General features: G+C 40.2%; 1 protein-coding gene across 8 annotated transcripts in view; it reads left to right on the top strand.

Moving 5' to 3' along the window:
• The window catches only part of DOCK3 (dedicator of cytokinesis 3), a 656,527-nt gene that overhangs the window by 491,475 nt on the left and 147,966 nt on the right, over positions 1 to 17,086 (top strand). For all 8 annotated transcript variants that reach the window (XM_074403778.1, XM_074403777.1, XM_074403779.1 and 5 more), the window contains exon 13: positions 15,804 to 15,892. In XM_074403778.1, the coding sequence (XP_074259879.1) occupies positions 15,804 to 15,892 (89 nt within the window). The remainder of the gene's footprint in view (positions 1 to 15,803; positions 15,893 to 17,086) is intronic.

Here is a 17,086-nt window from a genome sequence, read left to right as displayed (position 1 = left end):
CTTCAAGGAGAACTACAAGCCATTGCTCAACGAAATAAGAGAGGATACAAACAGATGGAGAAACATTCCATGTTCATGGTTAGGAAGAATCAACATCGTGAAAATGGCCATACTGCCCAAAGTAATTTACAGATTCAACACTATTCCCATCAAGCTACCAATGACCTTCTTCACAGATCTGGAAAAAAACACCTTAAACTTCATATGGAACCAAAAGAGAGCCCGCATAGCCAAGTCAATTCTAAGCAAAAAGAACAAAGCAGGAGGCATCACACTACCGGACTTCGAATTATACTACAAGGCTACAGTAATCAAAACAGCATGGTACTGGTACCAAAACAGAGATATAGACCAATGGAACAGAACAGAGGCCTCAGAGGAAATACAACATACCCATAACCATCTGATCTTCGACAAACCTGACAAAAACAAGCAATGGGGAAAGGACTCCTTGTTTAATAAATGGTGTTGGGAAAACTGGCTAGCCATGTGCAGAAAGCAGAAACAGGACCCCTTCCTGACACCTTACACCAAAATTAACTCCAGATGTATTAAAGACTTAAACAACAGACCTAATACCATAAAAACCTTAGAAGAAAATCTAGGTAAAACCATTCAGGACATAGGTGTAGGCAAGGACTTCATGACCAAAACGCCAAAAGCAATGGCAACAAAAGCCAAAATAGACAAATGGGACCTAATCAAACTCCACAGCTTCTGCACGGCAAAAGAAACAGTCAGTAGAGTGAATCGGCAACCAACAGAATGCGAAAAAATTTTTGCAGTCTACCCATCTGACAAGGGGCTGATATCCAGAATTTACAAAGAACTAAAGCAGATCTACAAGAAAAAAACAAACAAGCCCATTCAAAAATGGGCGAAGGATATGAACAGATACTTTACAAAAGAAGACATACAGGAGGCCAACAAACATATGAAAAAATGCTCATCATCACTGGTCATCGGAGAAATGCAAATCAGAACCCATTGAGATACCATCTCACACCAGTTAGAATGGCGATCATTAAAAAATCGGGAAACAACAATGCTGGAGAGGATGTGGAGAAATAGGAACAATTTTACACTGTTGGTGGGAATGTAAATTAATTCAACCATTGTGGAAGACAGTGTGGCGATTCCTCAAGGACCTAAAAATAGAAATCCCATTTGACCCAGCAATCCCATTACTGGGTATATATCCAAAGGATTATAAATCATTCTACTACAAGGACACGTGCACACGAATGTTCATTGCAGCACTGTTTACAATAGCAAAGACCTGGAACCAACCCAAATGCCCAACGATGATAGACTGGATAGGGAAAATGTGGTACATATACACCATGGAATATTATGCAGCCATCAAAAACGATGAGTTCATGTCCTTTGTAGGGACATGGATGAACCTGGAAACCATCATTCTCAGCAAACTGACACAAGAGCAGAAAATCAAACACCGTATATTCTCGCTCATAGGCGGATGTTGAACAATGAGAACACATGGACACAGGGAGGGGAGCACTACACACTGGGGTCCGTTGGGGGGAGATGGGGAGGGGTGGGGAGGTGGGAAGAGATAGCATGGGGAGAAATGACAGATACAGGTGAGGGGACGGAAGGCAGCAAAGCACACTGCCATGTGTGTACCTATGCAACAATCTTGCATGTTCATCACATGTACCCCAAAACCTAAAATGCAATAAAAAAAAGACGTAAAAAAAAATAAAAATTAAAAATTAAAAAAAAAAATTTATTGAGACTTAATTTGTGGCCTGTCACGTGGTCTGTCTTGCAGAATGTTCCATGTGCTGATCAGAAGAATGTGTATTCTGCAGTTCTTAAGTAGAATGCTCTGTAAATATTTCTTCCATTTGTTCTGTGTAGTTTAAGTCTATCATTTCTCCATTGACTTTCTGTCTCAATGATCTGTCTAGTGTTCTCAGTGGAGTGTTGAAGTCTTGCACTATTATTTTGTGGCTATTTATCTCATTTCTTAGATCTAGTAGTAATTTTTTCATGAATCTTGAAGTTCCAGTGTTAGGTGCTTATAAATTTAGAATTGCAATATCTTCCTGTTGGACTGATCTTTTATCATTATATAATGTCCTTTTTTATTGTTGTTGCTTTAAAATCTGTTTTATATGATACAAGAATAGCTACTCCTGCTTGTTTTTGATTTCCATTTGCATGGAATATCAGTTTTAAACCCCTTTACCTTGAGTTTATATGAATTCTTACATGTTAGGTGACTCTTAAAGATAGCAGACAGCAGGTATTTAGTTTTTTGGTTTTTTAAAAAAATTCATTCTGCCAATCTATCTTTTAAGTGGAGCATTGAGGCCATTTATGGCCAATGTTAACATTGAGATACAGGGTACTCTTTCAGTCATCATGTTAATTGTTACCTAGATACTTTGTTTTCTTTATTGTGTTATTGTTTTATCAACCCTGTGAGTTTTATGCTTTCAAGAGGTTCTATTCTGGTGCATATTGACCTTTTGTTTCAAGATTTAGAGCTCCTATTCGCATTTCTTGTAGGGCTGGTCTGGTAGTGACAAATTTCCTCAGCGTTTGTTTGTTGGAAAATGCCTTTATTTCTTCTTCATTTATGAAACGAAGTTTTGCAGGATACAAAATTCTTGACTGACAGTTACTCTGTTTAAGGAGGCTGATGATGGGACCTTAGTTTCTGCTGGCTTGTAAAGTTTCTGCTAAGAAGTCTACTGTTAGTCTGTGTAGGTCTTCTTGTATAGGTTACCTGATCGTTTTGTCTCACTGCTCTTACAATTTTTTTCTGTATATTAACTTTAGATAGCTTGCTCACTATATGCCTTGGTAGTGTCCTTTCTCTAGTGAATCTCTCAGCAGAAGTTTTTTGAGCTTCTTGTATTTGAATATCTAAATCTCTAGCAATGCCAGGGAATTTTTCTTTAGTTATTTTCTCAAATAAGTTTCCCAAACATTTAGCTTTCTCTTTTCCCTCAGGAACACCAGATATTCTTAGTTTTGGCCATTTTACCTAATCCCATGTTTATTAGACTTTGTTCCTTTCTTTTGATCCTTTTTTAAAAATTTTTATCTGATTGGGTTAATTTAAAAGCCTAGTCTTGAGCTCTGAATTTTTTCTACCTATTCTAGTCTATTGTTAAAATTCTCTGCTGCATTTTGTAATTCCCTAAATGTGTCTTCCATTTCCAGAAGTTCTGACTGGACTGGTTTTTCTTTAAACTATCTATCTCTTTAGATAATTTTTCATTCATATCTTAAATTGTTTTTGAAATTCATTTATCTTTTTACTTTTCTCTGGTATCTCCTTAAGTAGCTTAATAATCAACCTTCTGAATTCTTCATCTGGTGTTTCAAAAATTTCATCTTGGTTTGGATCCATTGCTGGAGAGCTAGCATGATCTTTTGTGGGTGTTATATAATCCTGTTTTGTCATATTACCAGAATTTTTTTTTCTGGTTCCTTCTCATTTGGATAGACAATTTCTTCTAATTATTCTTGGATTTACTTTTGATTATGACTGGTTTTTATTTCCTTTTTCTCCCCCTTAAGGATGTTACTTTAAAGTCTGTAGTTTGTTGTACCCTATTCATCTCTTGGTTCTTTCAGGGGTGAATACTCTATATGTTTTTTTGGTTATACAGAATCTTTGTATGATGGCTTTCTCAGATCCTGGTTGTAGTAGCAGTGTGCAAGGTGTATGAGCAAGTTCACTGTCTCTATGGGGTTGGACTAGCAGAGGTCTCTTGAAGCTTATCTTATTCCCCTTTGGTGTGCACTTTTTAATTTCTTTTTTCTCACTATTCTATTTACTGGGTTAACGGTTCAGGCTTCCTGGTCATCAAGGGAGGAGGTTTCCCTTCGTAGAAACCAGTTGAGGCTAATACAGGTAGGCAAATGTAATATTCAGTGGTGGGCAGAGGTTCCAGTCTTAAGAGAGGTGGCTGGAGTAGCTCTCAGTGAAACACATTGATGTCTTATTAAGGGAAAGGTGGAAGCCACCTCAGCTCCCTGGCCAGGCCAGCAAGAAAGCAGTCCACTTCCAATGCACTCCTGACCCAATTTTCTGGCTATCCAAATCATACAGACACCTCTTTTCATCTGCAGGAATATTGATGTTCCAAGTAGAGAGGAATTGTGACTTTACCTCTCATGCAAACCTGCACTTGGAGAGTGCTCCTCCTGTGGAGATGTGGTACCCTGAAGTGTTCCAGAAAGGCTTTCAATAGGTGCACCCACACTGAGCTCCCATGGGAGAAGCTTCAGCTGTGTCTGCAGTGGTGATGAGGGGGAAAAGATGTACCCTTCTCCAGGACCCTTCACAAGTACAAGGGCTTTCTGACCATTGGGGAGCAATCACAGACTCCCTACTAAGCCCAGCACTAAAGCTTGTGCCTCTGCTAAAGGAAGCTTCTCACCATTGTAAAGATCTAAGACTCAAGGCCTGCCATGTCCATTTTTTTTTTTTGTCCTATTGGGTGTTTCCTTGATGTGATGCATTCCCCCTTTCCTTAGGAGTCGGAGTCCTCTAGAGCAGGTGTCCCCAAACTACGGCCCGCGGGCCACATGTGGCCCCCTGAGGCCATTTATCTGGCCCCCATAGCACTTCAGGAAGGGGCACCTCTTTCATTGGTGGTCAGTGAGAGGAGCACAGTATGTGGCAACCCTCCAACGGTCTGAGGGACAGTGAACTGGCCCCCTGTGTAAAAAGTTTGGGGACGCCTGCTCTAGAGCCAGATTGCTGTGAATGCTACTGCTTCTCTATGTCTAGCTGCCCAGTGTGGCTGCCACACTGCAGGCTGGTGCTGGTGAACATCTTCAAGAGATCCAGTGATATGACCTGTCCTCAAGTCTCCCATCAGCAACTATCAGCACTAACTCTGATAGGAGTGGCAGAGGAGTGATGTAGACTCTTTGAAATTCCTTGTTTATAAATAGCCTTAGTATGTTGATCTTCTTAGATTCTAGTTATAGTAGTAATGAACTGATCACCTGGGCAGACTCATGACCTCCTGGTTAGCCGAGGTGGTGCAGGCAGTGGTGATAGCTGAGGTCTTACACAGGTTTTCTCCTTTCTGGACATAGTGTTATTCTAGCTGCAGATGCTGCAATCAACTGTGTCATTTGGCCTCCCAGCTAGGAGATGGCACTAGGAAAAGAGCACCACCTGCTGTAGTAGCAGTGGGATTTGTGCTTGCCTTATGTTACCCAGGAGAGGTATTCTTTTTCTCAGGTGATGTGTGTGGCTAGAGAGCTCCTAGAAGTTTCTGTCCTTTATGTTATGCTACCAGCGCTAGTGGAAGGACAAAGCCAGATGTAAGCTGGGTCAGGTAGGTCCACACTCTGGCTCTCCACTTGCAGGGCAAGTACTGGCCCCTGTGGCGATCACTACCTCTGTGGGTGGTTTACTAGCCACTGAGGTAGTGTTCCATGGAGGAGTGTAGCTGCCTCTGCTGCATAGAAGAGTTTGCAGAGGAAGTAGAAAGTAGTAGGTGGGAGTAAGCCTTCCCCAGCTCTCACACAGTTGGCAAGGCTGGTGTGACACCTGCAGTGATCCATTAGCAGTAGCTAGCTAAGTTCCAGGCAGCCTATATTCAGAATTCAAAACTGTCCAGGGCTATAAGTCTTCCCCATGGAGACAGCAATTGGAGCCTTCATGTTATACCCCTCCCAGTCCACTCCCACAAAGCTGAAGCACCTGGCTCCTGCACTCATAGCTACAGCAAACTTGCCACTTGTCCCCTGGTTCTGGCCAGAGTTCATTCCCATTCAAGATTGTATCACAGATTTCAGTAGGGAGCTTCTCTTAACCTGAGCCTACTGCCTGAGTTAGCTAGCACACTTCTGTGAGGTGCTGTCATGTAGAACAAGGAATGGCTTCCCTTCATCCAAGCAGGAGACTGGGAATGCTCAGAAGGCTCTTTCCTTGCTGCTTCTACTTTTATATTCTTCACCACTCCCTAAATCAGTTCCAGTGCTGTGTAGGGTTAAGACCTTGCCCTGTGGGCTGAATTGCCAGGTTCCCAGTGGTGTTGTATATCCTGAAGGCAGTGTCTCCCCCTCTCACACTCAGGGGATTTGGCATCAATTATGCCTGGCTCATGATATAATTTGCAGCTTGTTACTTTCAAGGGGTCTGTGCTTTCTTTAAGTTTTCCTGTTCAGTTCCTGTGTTGCTGCTTGAGAAAAAGTTCACAGTGTGAATCTCTACACACTATTGTCTTTCCAAATAGAAGAGACATGCTGACACTACCTCCAGTCTGCCCTTTTGCAGGGAGAAAAACACACAACAACCCTTTGCCCACATTTTATGGGATTATTAGTTTATTTTTTCTGCTGAGTTGTTTGAGTTTCTTGTATACTCTGAATATTAGTCCCTTGTTGTATAAGTAGTTTGGAAATATTAGTTCCTTGTTATATAAATAGTTTGGAAATATTTTTCCCATTCAACAGGTTGTCTGTTTACTCAAGTTTGCTTCTGGTTTGCTAGACAATCTGTTGAAAGGGAAAAAATATTTCCAAACCACTTATATGACATCTTTTGCTGTGCAAAGGCTTTTGTATACTACAAGTTGTCTATTTTTGTTTTTGTTGCCTATGCTTTTTAAATCTTAGTCATAAACTTTTTGCCTAGAACAAAGTCCAGCAGTGTTTTCCCTAGGTTTTCTTCTAGTATGTTTATAGTTTCAGGTGTTATTTTTAAATCTTTAATCCATTATGAGTTGAATTTGTTTGTATATGGTGAGAGATAGCGGTCCAGTTGCATTCTTCTGCTTGTTCCAAAAAAATTGAAAAGGACAGAACTTTCTCTAACTCATTCTATAAGATTATCACTGCCCTGATATCAAAACCAGGCAATAACCCAACAAGAAAAAAAGAAACTGGGCGTGGTGGCTGATGCCTGTAATCCCAGCACTTTGGGAGGCAGAGGTGAGTGGATGAGGTAAGGAGTTAGAGACCTGCCTGACTAACATGGTGAAACCCCATCTCTCCTAAAAATACAAAAATTAGCCAGGCATCAGGGCACACGCCTGTAATCTCAGCTACTCAGGAGGCTGAGGCAGGAGAATCACTTGAACCCAGAAAGCAGAGGTTGCAGTGAGCTGATATTGCGCCACTGCACACCAGCCTGGGTGACAGAGTAAGACTCCATCTCAAAAAAAGGAAAACTACAGGTTAATATCCCTGATAAACACAAATGCTAATGCCTCACAATTCAGTCCACAGAGGAAGGCCTTAACCCCACCCAGCACTGGAACTATTTAGGGAGTGGTGAAGAATATAAAAGTAAGAGCAGCAGGGAAATAACTTTGTGAGCATTCTCAGTCTTCAGCTTGGGCCTAGGGAAGCCATTCCTCATTCTACATCACAGGGAACCTCATGGAAGTCTGCTAGTTAACTCAGGCAGCAGTCACAGGTTTAGAGAAGCTCCCAACTGAAATTTGTGATATAATGTTGAGTGAGGTGAACTCTCTTGGTCAGAACCAGGGGGAAAGTGGGAAGTGTGCTGTAACTACAAGTGCAAGAGCCAGGTGCACAGCCTTGTGGTCGTTCTTAGTCTCCAGCTTGGACCAAGGAAGCTATTCCTGATTCTACATCCCAGGGGACTTCATAGAAGTCTACTAGCTGACTCAGGCTAATTCATACAACTTGGATGCCTGTTAGTTTTTATCTCTTGCCTGATTGCTTTGGCTAAGACTTTCAGTACAGCATTGAATAGGAATGGTGAAGGTGGACAATTTTGTCTTGTTCTAGTTCTTAGAGGACAGGTTTTCAGATTTTCCCCATTTAGTGTGGTGGTAGTTATGCATTTGTTGTATATGGCCTTTATTATTTTCTAATATGCTCTTTCTATGCCTAGTTTTGTAAGAGTTTTTATCATGAAGTAACATTGAATTTTATCAATTTTTCTTAATTTGTTGAGATAATCATATGATTTTTTTCCTTTATTCTGTTGGTGTGATGTATCATGTTTATTGATTTACATATGTTGACCATTTTTTCATCCCTGATATAAATACCACTTGATTGTGATGTATTAACTTTTTGATTCGTTCTTAGTTTAGGTTTGCTAGTAGTTCATTTAGGATGTTTGCATCTGTGTTTACCAGGGATATTGGCATGTAGTTTTCTTTTTTCATTGCATTCTTGCCTGGTTTTGGTATCAGAGTGGTTATGATCTTGTAGAATGAATTAGAGAGAATTCTGTCCTCTTCAATTTTTTGGAGTAGTTTCAAGAGAATTGTTATTAGTTCTTTTTACATTTGGTAGAATTTGGTTGTGTATTTATCAAGAATTTGGCCTTTTCTTTGTCGGGAGACTTTTTTATTACTGATCCAATCTTGCTATGCATTATCAGTCTTTTCAAGGTTTTTCTTTCTTTCCAGTTCAATCTTGGTAGGTTGTATGTTTCCAGGAATTTATTTATTTTCTCTAGGTTTTTCAGTTTGTCAGCATATAGTTGTTTATAATAGTCTCTAATGATTATTTGTATTTCTGTAGTATCAATGGTAATGTCTTCTTTGTTCTTTTTTATTTTATTTGGGACTTCTCTCTTTTTCTGTTTTTTTTCTTAGTCTAGCCAGAAGTTTATCAGTTTTGTTTATCTTTTTGAGAAACCAACTTTTCATTTTGTTGATACTTTGTTTTGTTTTTCTTCAGTCTCTATTTCATTTTGCTCTTTTATTCTGCTGGTTTTGGGTTTGGTTTATTCTTGCTTTTTTGTTTCCTTGAGATACATTGTTAGACTATTAATTTATAATCTGTCAACTATTTTATGTAGGTATTTATTACTATAAAATTCCCTCTCAGCAATGCTTTTACTATGTTCTACAGGCTTTTGTATGTTGTGTTTCCATTTTTGTTTGTTTCAATATTTTTTATTTCCATCTTAACGTCTTTGTTAATCCAATTCAATATTTTTTCTTATTTCCATATTAACATCTTTGTTAACTCATTCAGGAGTATGTTGTTTAACTTCCATGTATTTATATAGTTTCCAAAGTTCCTCTTAGCTTTGATTTCTAGTTTTATTCCATTGTGGTTCAAGAAGATACTTGATGTGATTTTGAATTTTTTAAATGTGTGGAGATTTTTTTGTGGCCTAACATTTGGTCTATCCTGAAGAATGTTCTTTGTGCTGGTGAAAGGAATGTATAGTCTGCAGTTGTTGGGTAGAATGTTCTGAAATGTCAGTTAGATCCATTTGGTCTAAAGTACAGCTTAAATCCATTGTTTCTTTGTTGATTTTTTTGGTCTAGATTATCTGCGTATCGCTGAGAGTGGAGTCCCCACTATTATTGTTTTGCAGTTTATCTCTCTCTTTAACTCTAATGATAGTTGCTTTATGAATCCAGGTGTTCCAATGTTGGATACATATATATTTAGAATTTTTATATTATCTTGCTGGATTGATCTCTTTATCATTATATAATGACCTTCTTTGTTTCTTTTTACAGTTCTTGACTTAAAGTCTGGTTTCTCTACTATAAATGTAGCCATCCCTGCATGCTTTTGGTTTCCATTTGCAAGGAATATCTTCTTTCATTTCTTTATTTTCAGTCTTTATGTGTCTTTACTGCTAAAGTGAGTTTCTTGTAAACAGCATATAGTTGGATTGTGAGTTTTTAAAAATCCATGCAGCCATTCTGTATTTTTAAAGTGGAAAATTTAATCTATTTATGATCAGTGTTACTGTTGATATGTGGTGCTTTATTTCTGTCATCTGTTAATTGTTTTCTGATTGTTTAATATAGTTTTGGTTCCTTTTTTTTTATAGTTTGTTGTGGTTTGCTGGATTTCTGCAGTGGTACCATTTGAGTTCTTTATTTTCCTCTGTGTGATTACTTTACCAAATAAATTTATACCTGTGTGTGTTTTCTTTTCTTTTCTTTTCTTTTTGAGATGGAGTCTCACTCTGTCACCCAGGCTGGAGTGCAATGGTGTGATCTCAGCTCACTGCAGCCTCTGCCTCCCAGGTTCAAGTGATTCTCCTGACATAGCCTCCCAAGTAGCTGGGATTACAGATGCATGCCATCACACTCAGCTAATTTTTTTGTGTTTTTAGTAGAGATGGGGTTTCACCATGTTGGCCAGGCTGGTCTCAAACTCCTGACAGGTGATCCTCCCACCTCATCCTCCCAAAGGGCTGGGATTACAGGTATGAGCCACAGTACCTGGCCATTTTGTGTGTCTTCATCTTGATAAATATTATTCTTTTACTTCCAGGTTTAGGACTCTCATGAGAATTTTTTTGTAGATCTAATCTGGTGCCAATGAATCCTCTTAGCATTTGCTTTTCTGGGAAAGAGTTTATTTCTCTTTCAGTTATGAAGGATAATTTTGCTGTGTATGATATTCTTATCTGTCAGATTTTTTTTCTTTTTTCTTTCTATTCTTTTTTTTAAAGTTGGGGGGACTAGGGGAGGGACAGCAGGGGGTGGGGAGGGATAATGTGGGGAGAAATACCAGATGTGGGTGATGGAGGGAAGAAGTCCGCAAACCACCTTGCCATGTATGTACCTATGCAACAATCCTGCATGATCTGCACATGTACCCCAGAACCTAAAGTACAATTTTTTTTAAAAAAAAAAGGGGATTTCACTGTGTCACCCAGGCTGGAGTGCAGTGGTATCAATACAGCTCACTGCAGCTTCAACTTCCCAGGCTCAAGTAATCTTCCTGCCTCAGCCTCCCATATGGCTGGGACTTCAGGCAAACTTCACCATGCTCAGCTAAATTTTTTTTTTTTTTTCAGAGATTTGTTCTTGTCATGCTGCCTAGGCTGGTCTCAAACTCCGGGACTCAAGTAGTACACTTGCTTTAGCCTTCCAAAGTGCTGTGATTACAGGCATGAGCCACTGCATTCGGCCAGATTTTTTTTCTTTTGGTTATTTAAATATATTATCCCATTCTATTCTGGTCTGTGAATATTTGAATCGATGATTATCTCTTGCCATTCTTAGGGTTTGCTCTTTATCTTTGACTTTAGGCAGTCTGACTATAATGTGCTGTAGAGACCTTTTTGCATAATATTTTCCTGGGGATTGCTGAGCCTCTTGTATCTGAAATGTCTAAATCTCTTGCTAGACTGGAGATGTTTTCATTTATTATTTGGTTAAATGCATTTTCCAATCCTGTCTCTGTCTCTTTGACCTGGTGGATATCAATAATTTTAATATTTAATCATCACAAATGCTTTGCTCATTCTTTTTTATTCCTTTTTCTTTACTTTTCTCTGATGTGATTATTTCAAAAGATTTCTATTCATGTTCTGAGATTCTTCTGCTATTCTAGTCTATTGCAGTAGCTTTCAACTGTAATTTGTAGTTCCTACAGTGAATTCTTCAATTGCAGAATTTCTATCTGATACTTTTAAAGACTATCTCTTTGGTAAACTTCTCATTCATATCCTGAATTGTTTTTCTGAATCCTCTTGTATCTCACTGAGCTTCTGTGATATCAAAATTTTGAATTCTTTATCTGGGATTTCAGAAAAATTTTTTTGATTAAAATCTATTTTTGGAGACTTATGTTCCTTTGGAAATGTTATATTTCCTTGCTTTTTCATGTTTCCTGTGTCCCTACATTGAAATCTGTGCATCTGGAATAACAGTTACTTCTTCCTGTTTTTGAATTTAGTAGGGGAAGACCTTTTCCTAAAGGTATATCTGTGGTGTTAGTTGAGTAGGGTGCTTTGGCTTTGACTCTGGTGTGTGCCATAGTGTCATTTCTGTATGATTTCCTTGGCTATAAACAGCATTAGTAGCATCTGTGATTTCCTTGATAGGTTACAGTTATTAGTTAAGCCTGTGGGGAAGTTGTGTGCTGGGAGTAGGATGCCAGGTGGGCCAGTCTTCAGGCCTTAGTAGTGATAGTGTCACTGGGCAGTGTACACTGGCAGCCATGTTGGCAATTATTGGTGGGTCAGTTGGTGGGCCTCCACCAACTTGCTCAAATGATGGTAGTGGCAGTGTTGGATCATACAGATGGGTAGGTTCTCAGGTTCCTGGGCAGCTGCATGGCATGAGTGATAGCAATAGCACTAGTGGGACAACTATCTGGGTCCCGAGTGATGTGCATTGATTTTGGTGGTGGCTCTGATGGGCTGGGTAGTCCAATCTCCAGGAACTTAGGTGGCACGTGCAGGTAGGTGCCAGATGAGGTGATAGCAGCCAGGAGTTTAGGCCCCCAGGAGAAGTACCCAGGTGCCCAAAGTGGTTGGTTTGGGTATTTGCCAGGACCCTGGGCTGTGTTCTCTGTCACAGAGCGGAGAGTGAAGCTGGACTAGGTAGGTTTGTGCTCAGACCTTCAAATGGTGAGAACAGGCACCATCCATGGTGGACAGGGCACTCCTCAGGCCCCAGGTGGAGTGCTCAGGTGAGGGGTGTTAGCAGCTTTGCTAACACCCTGTCACAATAGAGGGTGAAGTCATCCTCAGTGACCAGAGCCTGGGCCAGTGGGTGGGAATGCATGTTCCTCACACCCTAGTGCCAAAAGGGCTTGCTCCCTTGCCCTGGCAGCAGTAGCCCACACCCAGCTTGTGATCCCACCCCAGCTGCAGAAGCCCCAACCAGTAGTGATCAAGTCCCAGTAGCAACTTTTACCCCACTTGCATCCCATCTCCAACCTGGTGGCACTCATTTCTCAGCACCAGGAGCTGCAGCCCATGCTTTACTTGCTGCTTAGTTCTGCCTGTAGATATGCTTCCAGCATACTCTTCAGTCCCAGTGGCAATGGCTCAAGTTTGTCATGCCTCAGTCCTGGCACTGATGGGCTGCAGGACAGCAAGCAGTCTGCCAAAGGCTAGGTTTGAAAATGATGCCTTGCTCCTCAGACATTTCAGGGCCGAGGTGTCAGGGGAGGTTGGAGAAGCACATAGACCCAGGAAAGTTCTCTGCCTCTTGGTGAACCTGCTTCTTCACCTTGCACACCTGTGGAGCTGCTTAACCATGGGTGCTTTTTACTCTGTTCTCTTCACCTCCTTGTCCTGGGATTCAGGGACAATGCTCTGGGCACTGTTTGCAAAGTGACAAAGCCCAGCAGGGAAGAGCAGACATGTCTGGCCTCATTTCCCAGCTTCCAGGGTGTCCCAACATCTTTCTAGGGATCTCCCACTAACTTTAAATCAAAGAGTGACAAAGACTATAACAGCACCACTTGGGCCTCTTAGAACAGAGAATATAGAACAGTGAGGTAGGTCCCCCAGCTCAGTGAACAGGCAAGAGAAAAAGGCTGACTTAGATTTTATTTCCATCATGAGCTTGCAGAAATATATTTTTTCTTGATGTTCAGTGATTACATTTTAAAGTTTCTTTTGAATGTGGTATTATTTATCATTCACTGACAGAGAGGTCATTTGTAGCCTTACAGGAAAAAAAAAAAGGGAAAGGGAGGAATGGAATTAGTGAGACTGTGACTAATACAATCCTTGTGCATTTCTATGGGTTTGAAAACCCACTTCCTCTTTATACTAATTCAAACTAAAGACTAGTAAGAATAGCCTTAGAAGGTGCACATCTAGGCTATGCATGATAGCTCACACCTGTAATTCTAGCACTTTGGGAGGCTGGGGTGGGCGGATCACTTGAGGTCAGGAGTTTGAGACCAGCCTGGCCAACATAGTGAAACCCTGTCTTTACTAAACATACAAAAATTAGCCAAGCATGGTGGTGGGTGTCTGTAATCCCAGCTACTTGGGAGGCTGAGGCACGAGAATCGCTTGATCCAGGGAGGTGGAGGTTGCAATGACTCAAATTTGTGCCACTGCACTCCAGTCTGGGTGACAGAGTGAGACTCTGACTCAAAAAAAGGAAAAAGGAAAAAGGAAGATGATGCACATCTATCACCACAGAATGAGGTTTAAGGGTTTAGAAAGCAATTTTACCTAAATATGCCTTTAATAACTACATCAGGTATAACACAAGGAAGCTGCTAAAAGAAGGGAAGAGTAAGATAGAGAGTTCCTCTCAGTGAGAGGGCATCTCTGAGAACAGACAGGTTGGGGAGAAATGAATTATCTTGGCCATATAGATCAGGAGCTTAGGATGAGTCTGGGCTGGAGACAAGACTTTGGAGCTTGGCAGCCTCTGATAGTGGTTGAAGCTATGGGAATGGATGAGATTGCTCAGGAAGGCTTGTCGGGTAAGAAGGAAATTGGCTGAAGGCAGAGCTGTGAAGGTCACCAATAGGTAAGGGACATGCAAGGGGAAAGGAATGGCAGGAATAGACTGTCAGTTGTCTAGCATCTGAATTGTATGTGTTGGGTGGAGGGGTAGATGTGAGTGAAATAATACAGATTGCCATTGTTGGTATGACTGACAAAGCTTCAGCTTCGCTATACCACCAAGGGACCAGTGAGTATTTTATTAGAGAAAAACTGAAATTGCCCCATACAGTAGGGAAGGTAATTTTCAAGGCTTTTAATTTCCTGCTGAGTTGTTAAATCACAAGTGATTGTTTTAAAGGTTACTCTTCCCTTTTTCCTTGTTTAGAAGGAATTCTATAGGCAGAAAGTTATTCTTAGAGCCCTGAACTGGGAGAACTTCCTTTAACAATTCATCACAACAGCTCTGAGTAAATGAGGCATATTTGTATGGCTAAGGAATCCAAAATGTCACTGACTGGGTAATTAATTAACAGAATTAATTAAGCTAGTAACTGACCCCCCTAATCTTTGAGTAGACTCTATTCCAACCCTTTTATTTAGAGATCTGAAATGCTTCTTACTATTGAATGGCATATTCTGTAACTTATTGGGGTCTCCTCCTCGAAGTAGCCATGCTGAACTGGACACTTCTGAGTAACACACGGAAAGTTCCATGGGCTGTTCATTTTTGCATGGGTCCTGTTTTGTGGAACAGGTAGATTTATACCTTCCTAACCAACAGGGGAGGGGGTAGAACCAGGACTGTGGGGACTCCCTGAGTGTCAAATGGAATTTTCAAGAGATTACCCTCATCTTTTTTCAATTGTTTTGTCAAGGTATCTGTACTAGGATAAGGAATTCGTAGTCTCTGTCCCTAAACTGTGTTCCAAATGGTTATGTGGTTGCAGTTCTCCAGGAATTGACCTTTAGAAGGAAGACTTTAATTTAACAGAAGTGCACTGTTCTCTCTCCATTCTTTTGTCTCCATCCCGTAGTTCCTAGGAAGGAGCTTTATTCGTAGGTAGGAAATTTATTCTTACACATTTAGGCATCAGCTTTCTCTGCTAAGCCCTCCTTCCCCCTGACCACAGAAGACTTCATGGTAAATCAAGCCCACTGCTTTCCCATGCTTTTCTTCTTAACTCGGTCGGTTAAAACACAGCTAAATACAAATGGTATCTACATGGCCCTTAGCTTAGCAGGGCTTTCCTTTGGGGCCAATAATAATGACAGTTGTATGACAGTAAAAAGCCAATGCTATGGCAGTTGTAAAACAGTAGTACTTGTTGGGAGGAAATGTTTTTCCTCTGTCAGGAACTTTCCTTCGTGGTCTTTGTATATGTGGGTGCACACGTGTGCAGTGTGGTGCTAGAGAAAAAACAACTTTTCATGTGGGATAGTGCTACTTCTGAGAGGAAGAATTTTGCCAATTAAAATATGTAGAAATTCATTTTAGAGTTTCTACCCTTTGTCCAAGTATGTCTTTTCTGCTTAATAGGAAATGAGCCTTGTTTAATTTAGTAAAATATAACACTATTTCTGTAGGAAAGTGAGGGATCCTTTTCCCTTTGAACTTAAGTGTTACACATTGTAATATCAGACCATGTGTTTAAAATACTTGAGTGCCATAACACCTGTCCTTCTGTTACAGCTGCAACAACGAGAGTGAGTGGTCCCAGATCCACGAGAACATCATCCGAAAGTCCAGTGCCAAGTACTCTGCCCCCAGCGCCAGCCATGGTGAGGTACCTCTCTGGCTAGAACATTTTGTGTTGCATTTGTAGTTGCTAATCATACAGCACTTCAGATGGTTGGTGCAGATTGGCTGCTGTATTCCCTACGGACATTTATGCTTCTGCCCAGGCATTTCCTACTAATTATTTTTGTAATAATTTGAGGCTTTCCCTAATATCTACTGACCAAAATACATTTTCTGTTTTTTCTATGATGGGTTCCACATTCTATGATAGGTAACTTGAGTTCCATTTCAAATCCAGAGCGAGCAAAAGTGTTGCAAGGTTTGTTGCATTGTAATGTAACAAAAAAAAAAGTCTATGTTTGCCTAAAAAAAGATTATACTCAGCCATATAAATACCTCTATATGTATATAGATAGATATCTACATAGATACAGACATCACACACTTCTCTTTTTATTCCTGAAAGACTGATCATAATGAGAATCAGTGATTCTCATTATGTCACCAGTATCAGTCATTCTGAAATTAGAATGGAAAATCTTTATTTCAAAGAAGCGTTATCTTAGCTAAACTTCTCCTTTACCTTTTCCCTTCCTTTCTTCAACAACTTTGTTTAAATAATTTCTATAAATCTCAGTCCAGTTCTACATATTGAATTGTTTTCTAAGTTAAACATTAATGCTTGATTAAATTAGAAGCATTATTTAAAAGCCTATATGCCTTTATAGACCCTTACAGATAGCTATCTAATGTACACAGAACCGTGTTACTCCTGACGGTTTTTACCACTAAATCATTTTATAACCTCTTTTACGTAATCCTCTTTGTTTTAACTTTCATAGACCTTGTTGGAAATTATAAGTTGTCTTTAAGTGACAGCATTAAGTCATTGAGAGGCAAGCAGTTTCTAAAGAATAGTACATGTTGTAGAGAACTTTGTTTTTTCTCTGTTGGGGTGAGCAGATACTCAACTAGGAAGATCCTTAGAGGAGATCCACAACAGAGGCTGCCACGATTGAGACCTTTAACAGTAACAACTTGATTCCTCTAAAACTCTAGTGGGGGTTTAAGGGAGATCTGAGAGCCTCTCACTATTTTTAAATGACAGTTTTCCCTTATACATGTGCCTGGATGCCATGTAGTTCCATGCAGTGCACTAAATCTAGGCTAAATCAAGAGACAAATAAAATTTTGTTTTGAAAATACAGGAAAGTTACTAGCAATTTGGGAAACTA

The sequence above is a fragment of the Saimiri boliviensis genome, chromosome 8, assembly GCF_048565385.1.
Source record: "Saimiri boliviensis isolate mSaiBol1 chromosome 8, mSaiBol1.pri, whole genome shotgun sequence".
NCBI classification, from domain to species: domain Eukaryota; kingdom Metazoa; phylum Chordata; class Mammalia; order Primates; family Cebidae; genus Saimiri; species Saimiri boliviensis.
Note: the sequence above shows the minus strand (reverse complement) of the source record. Positions and strands in the feature narration are given on the sequence as shown.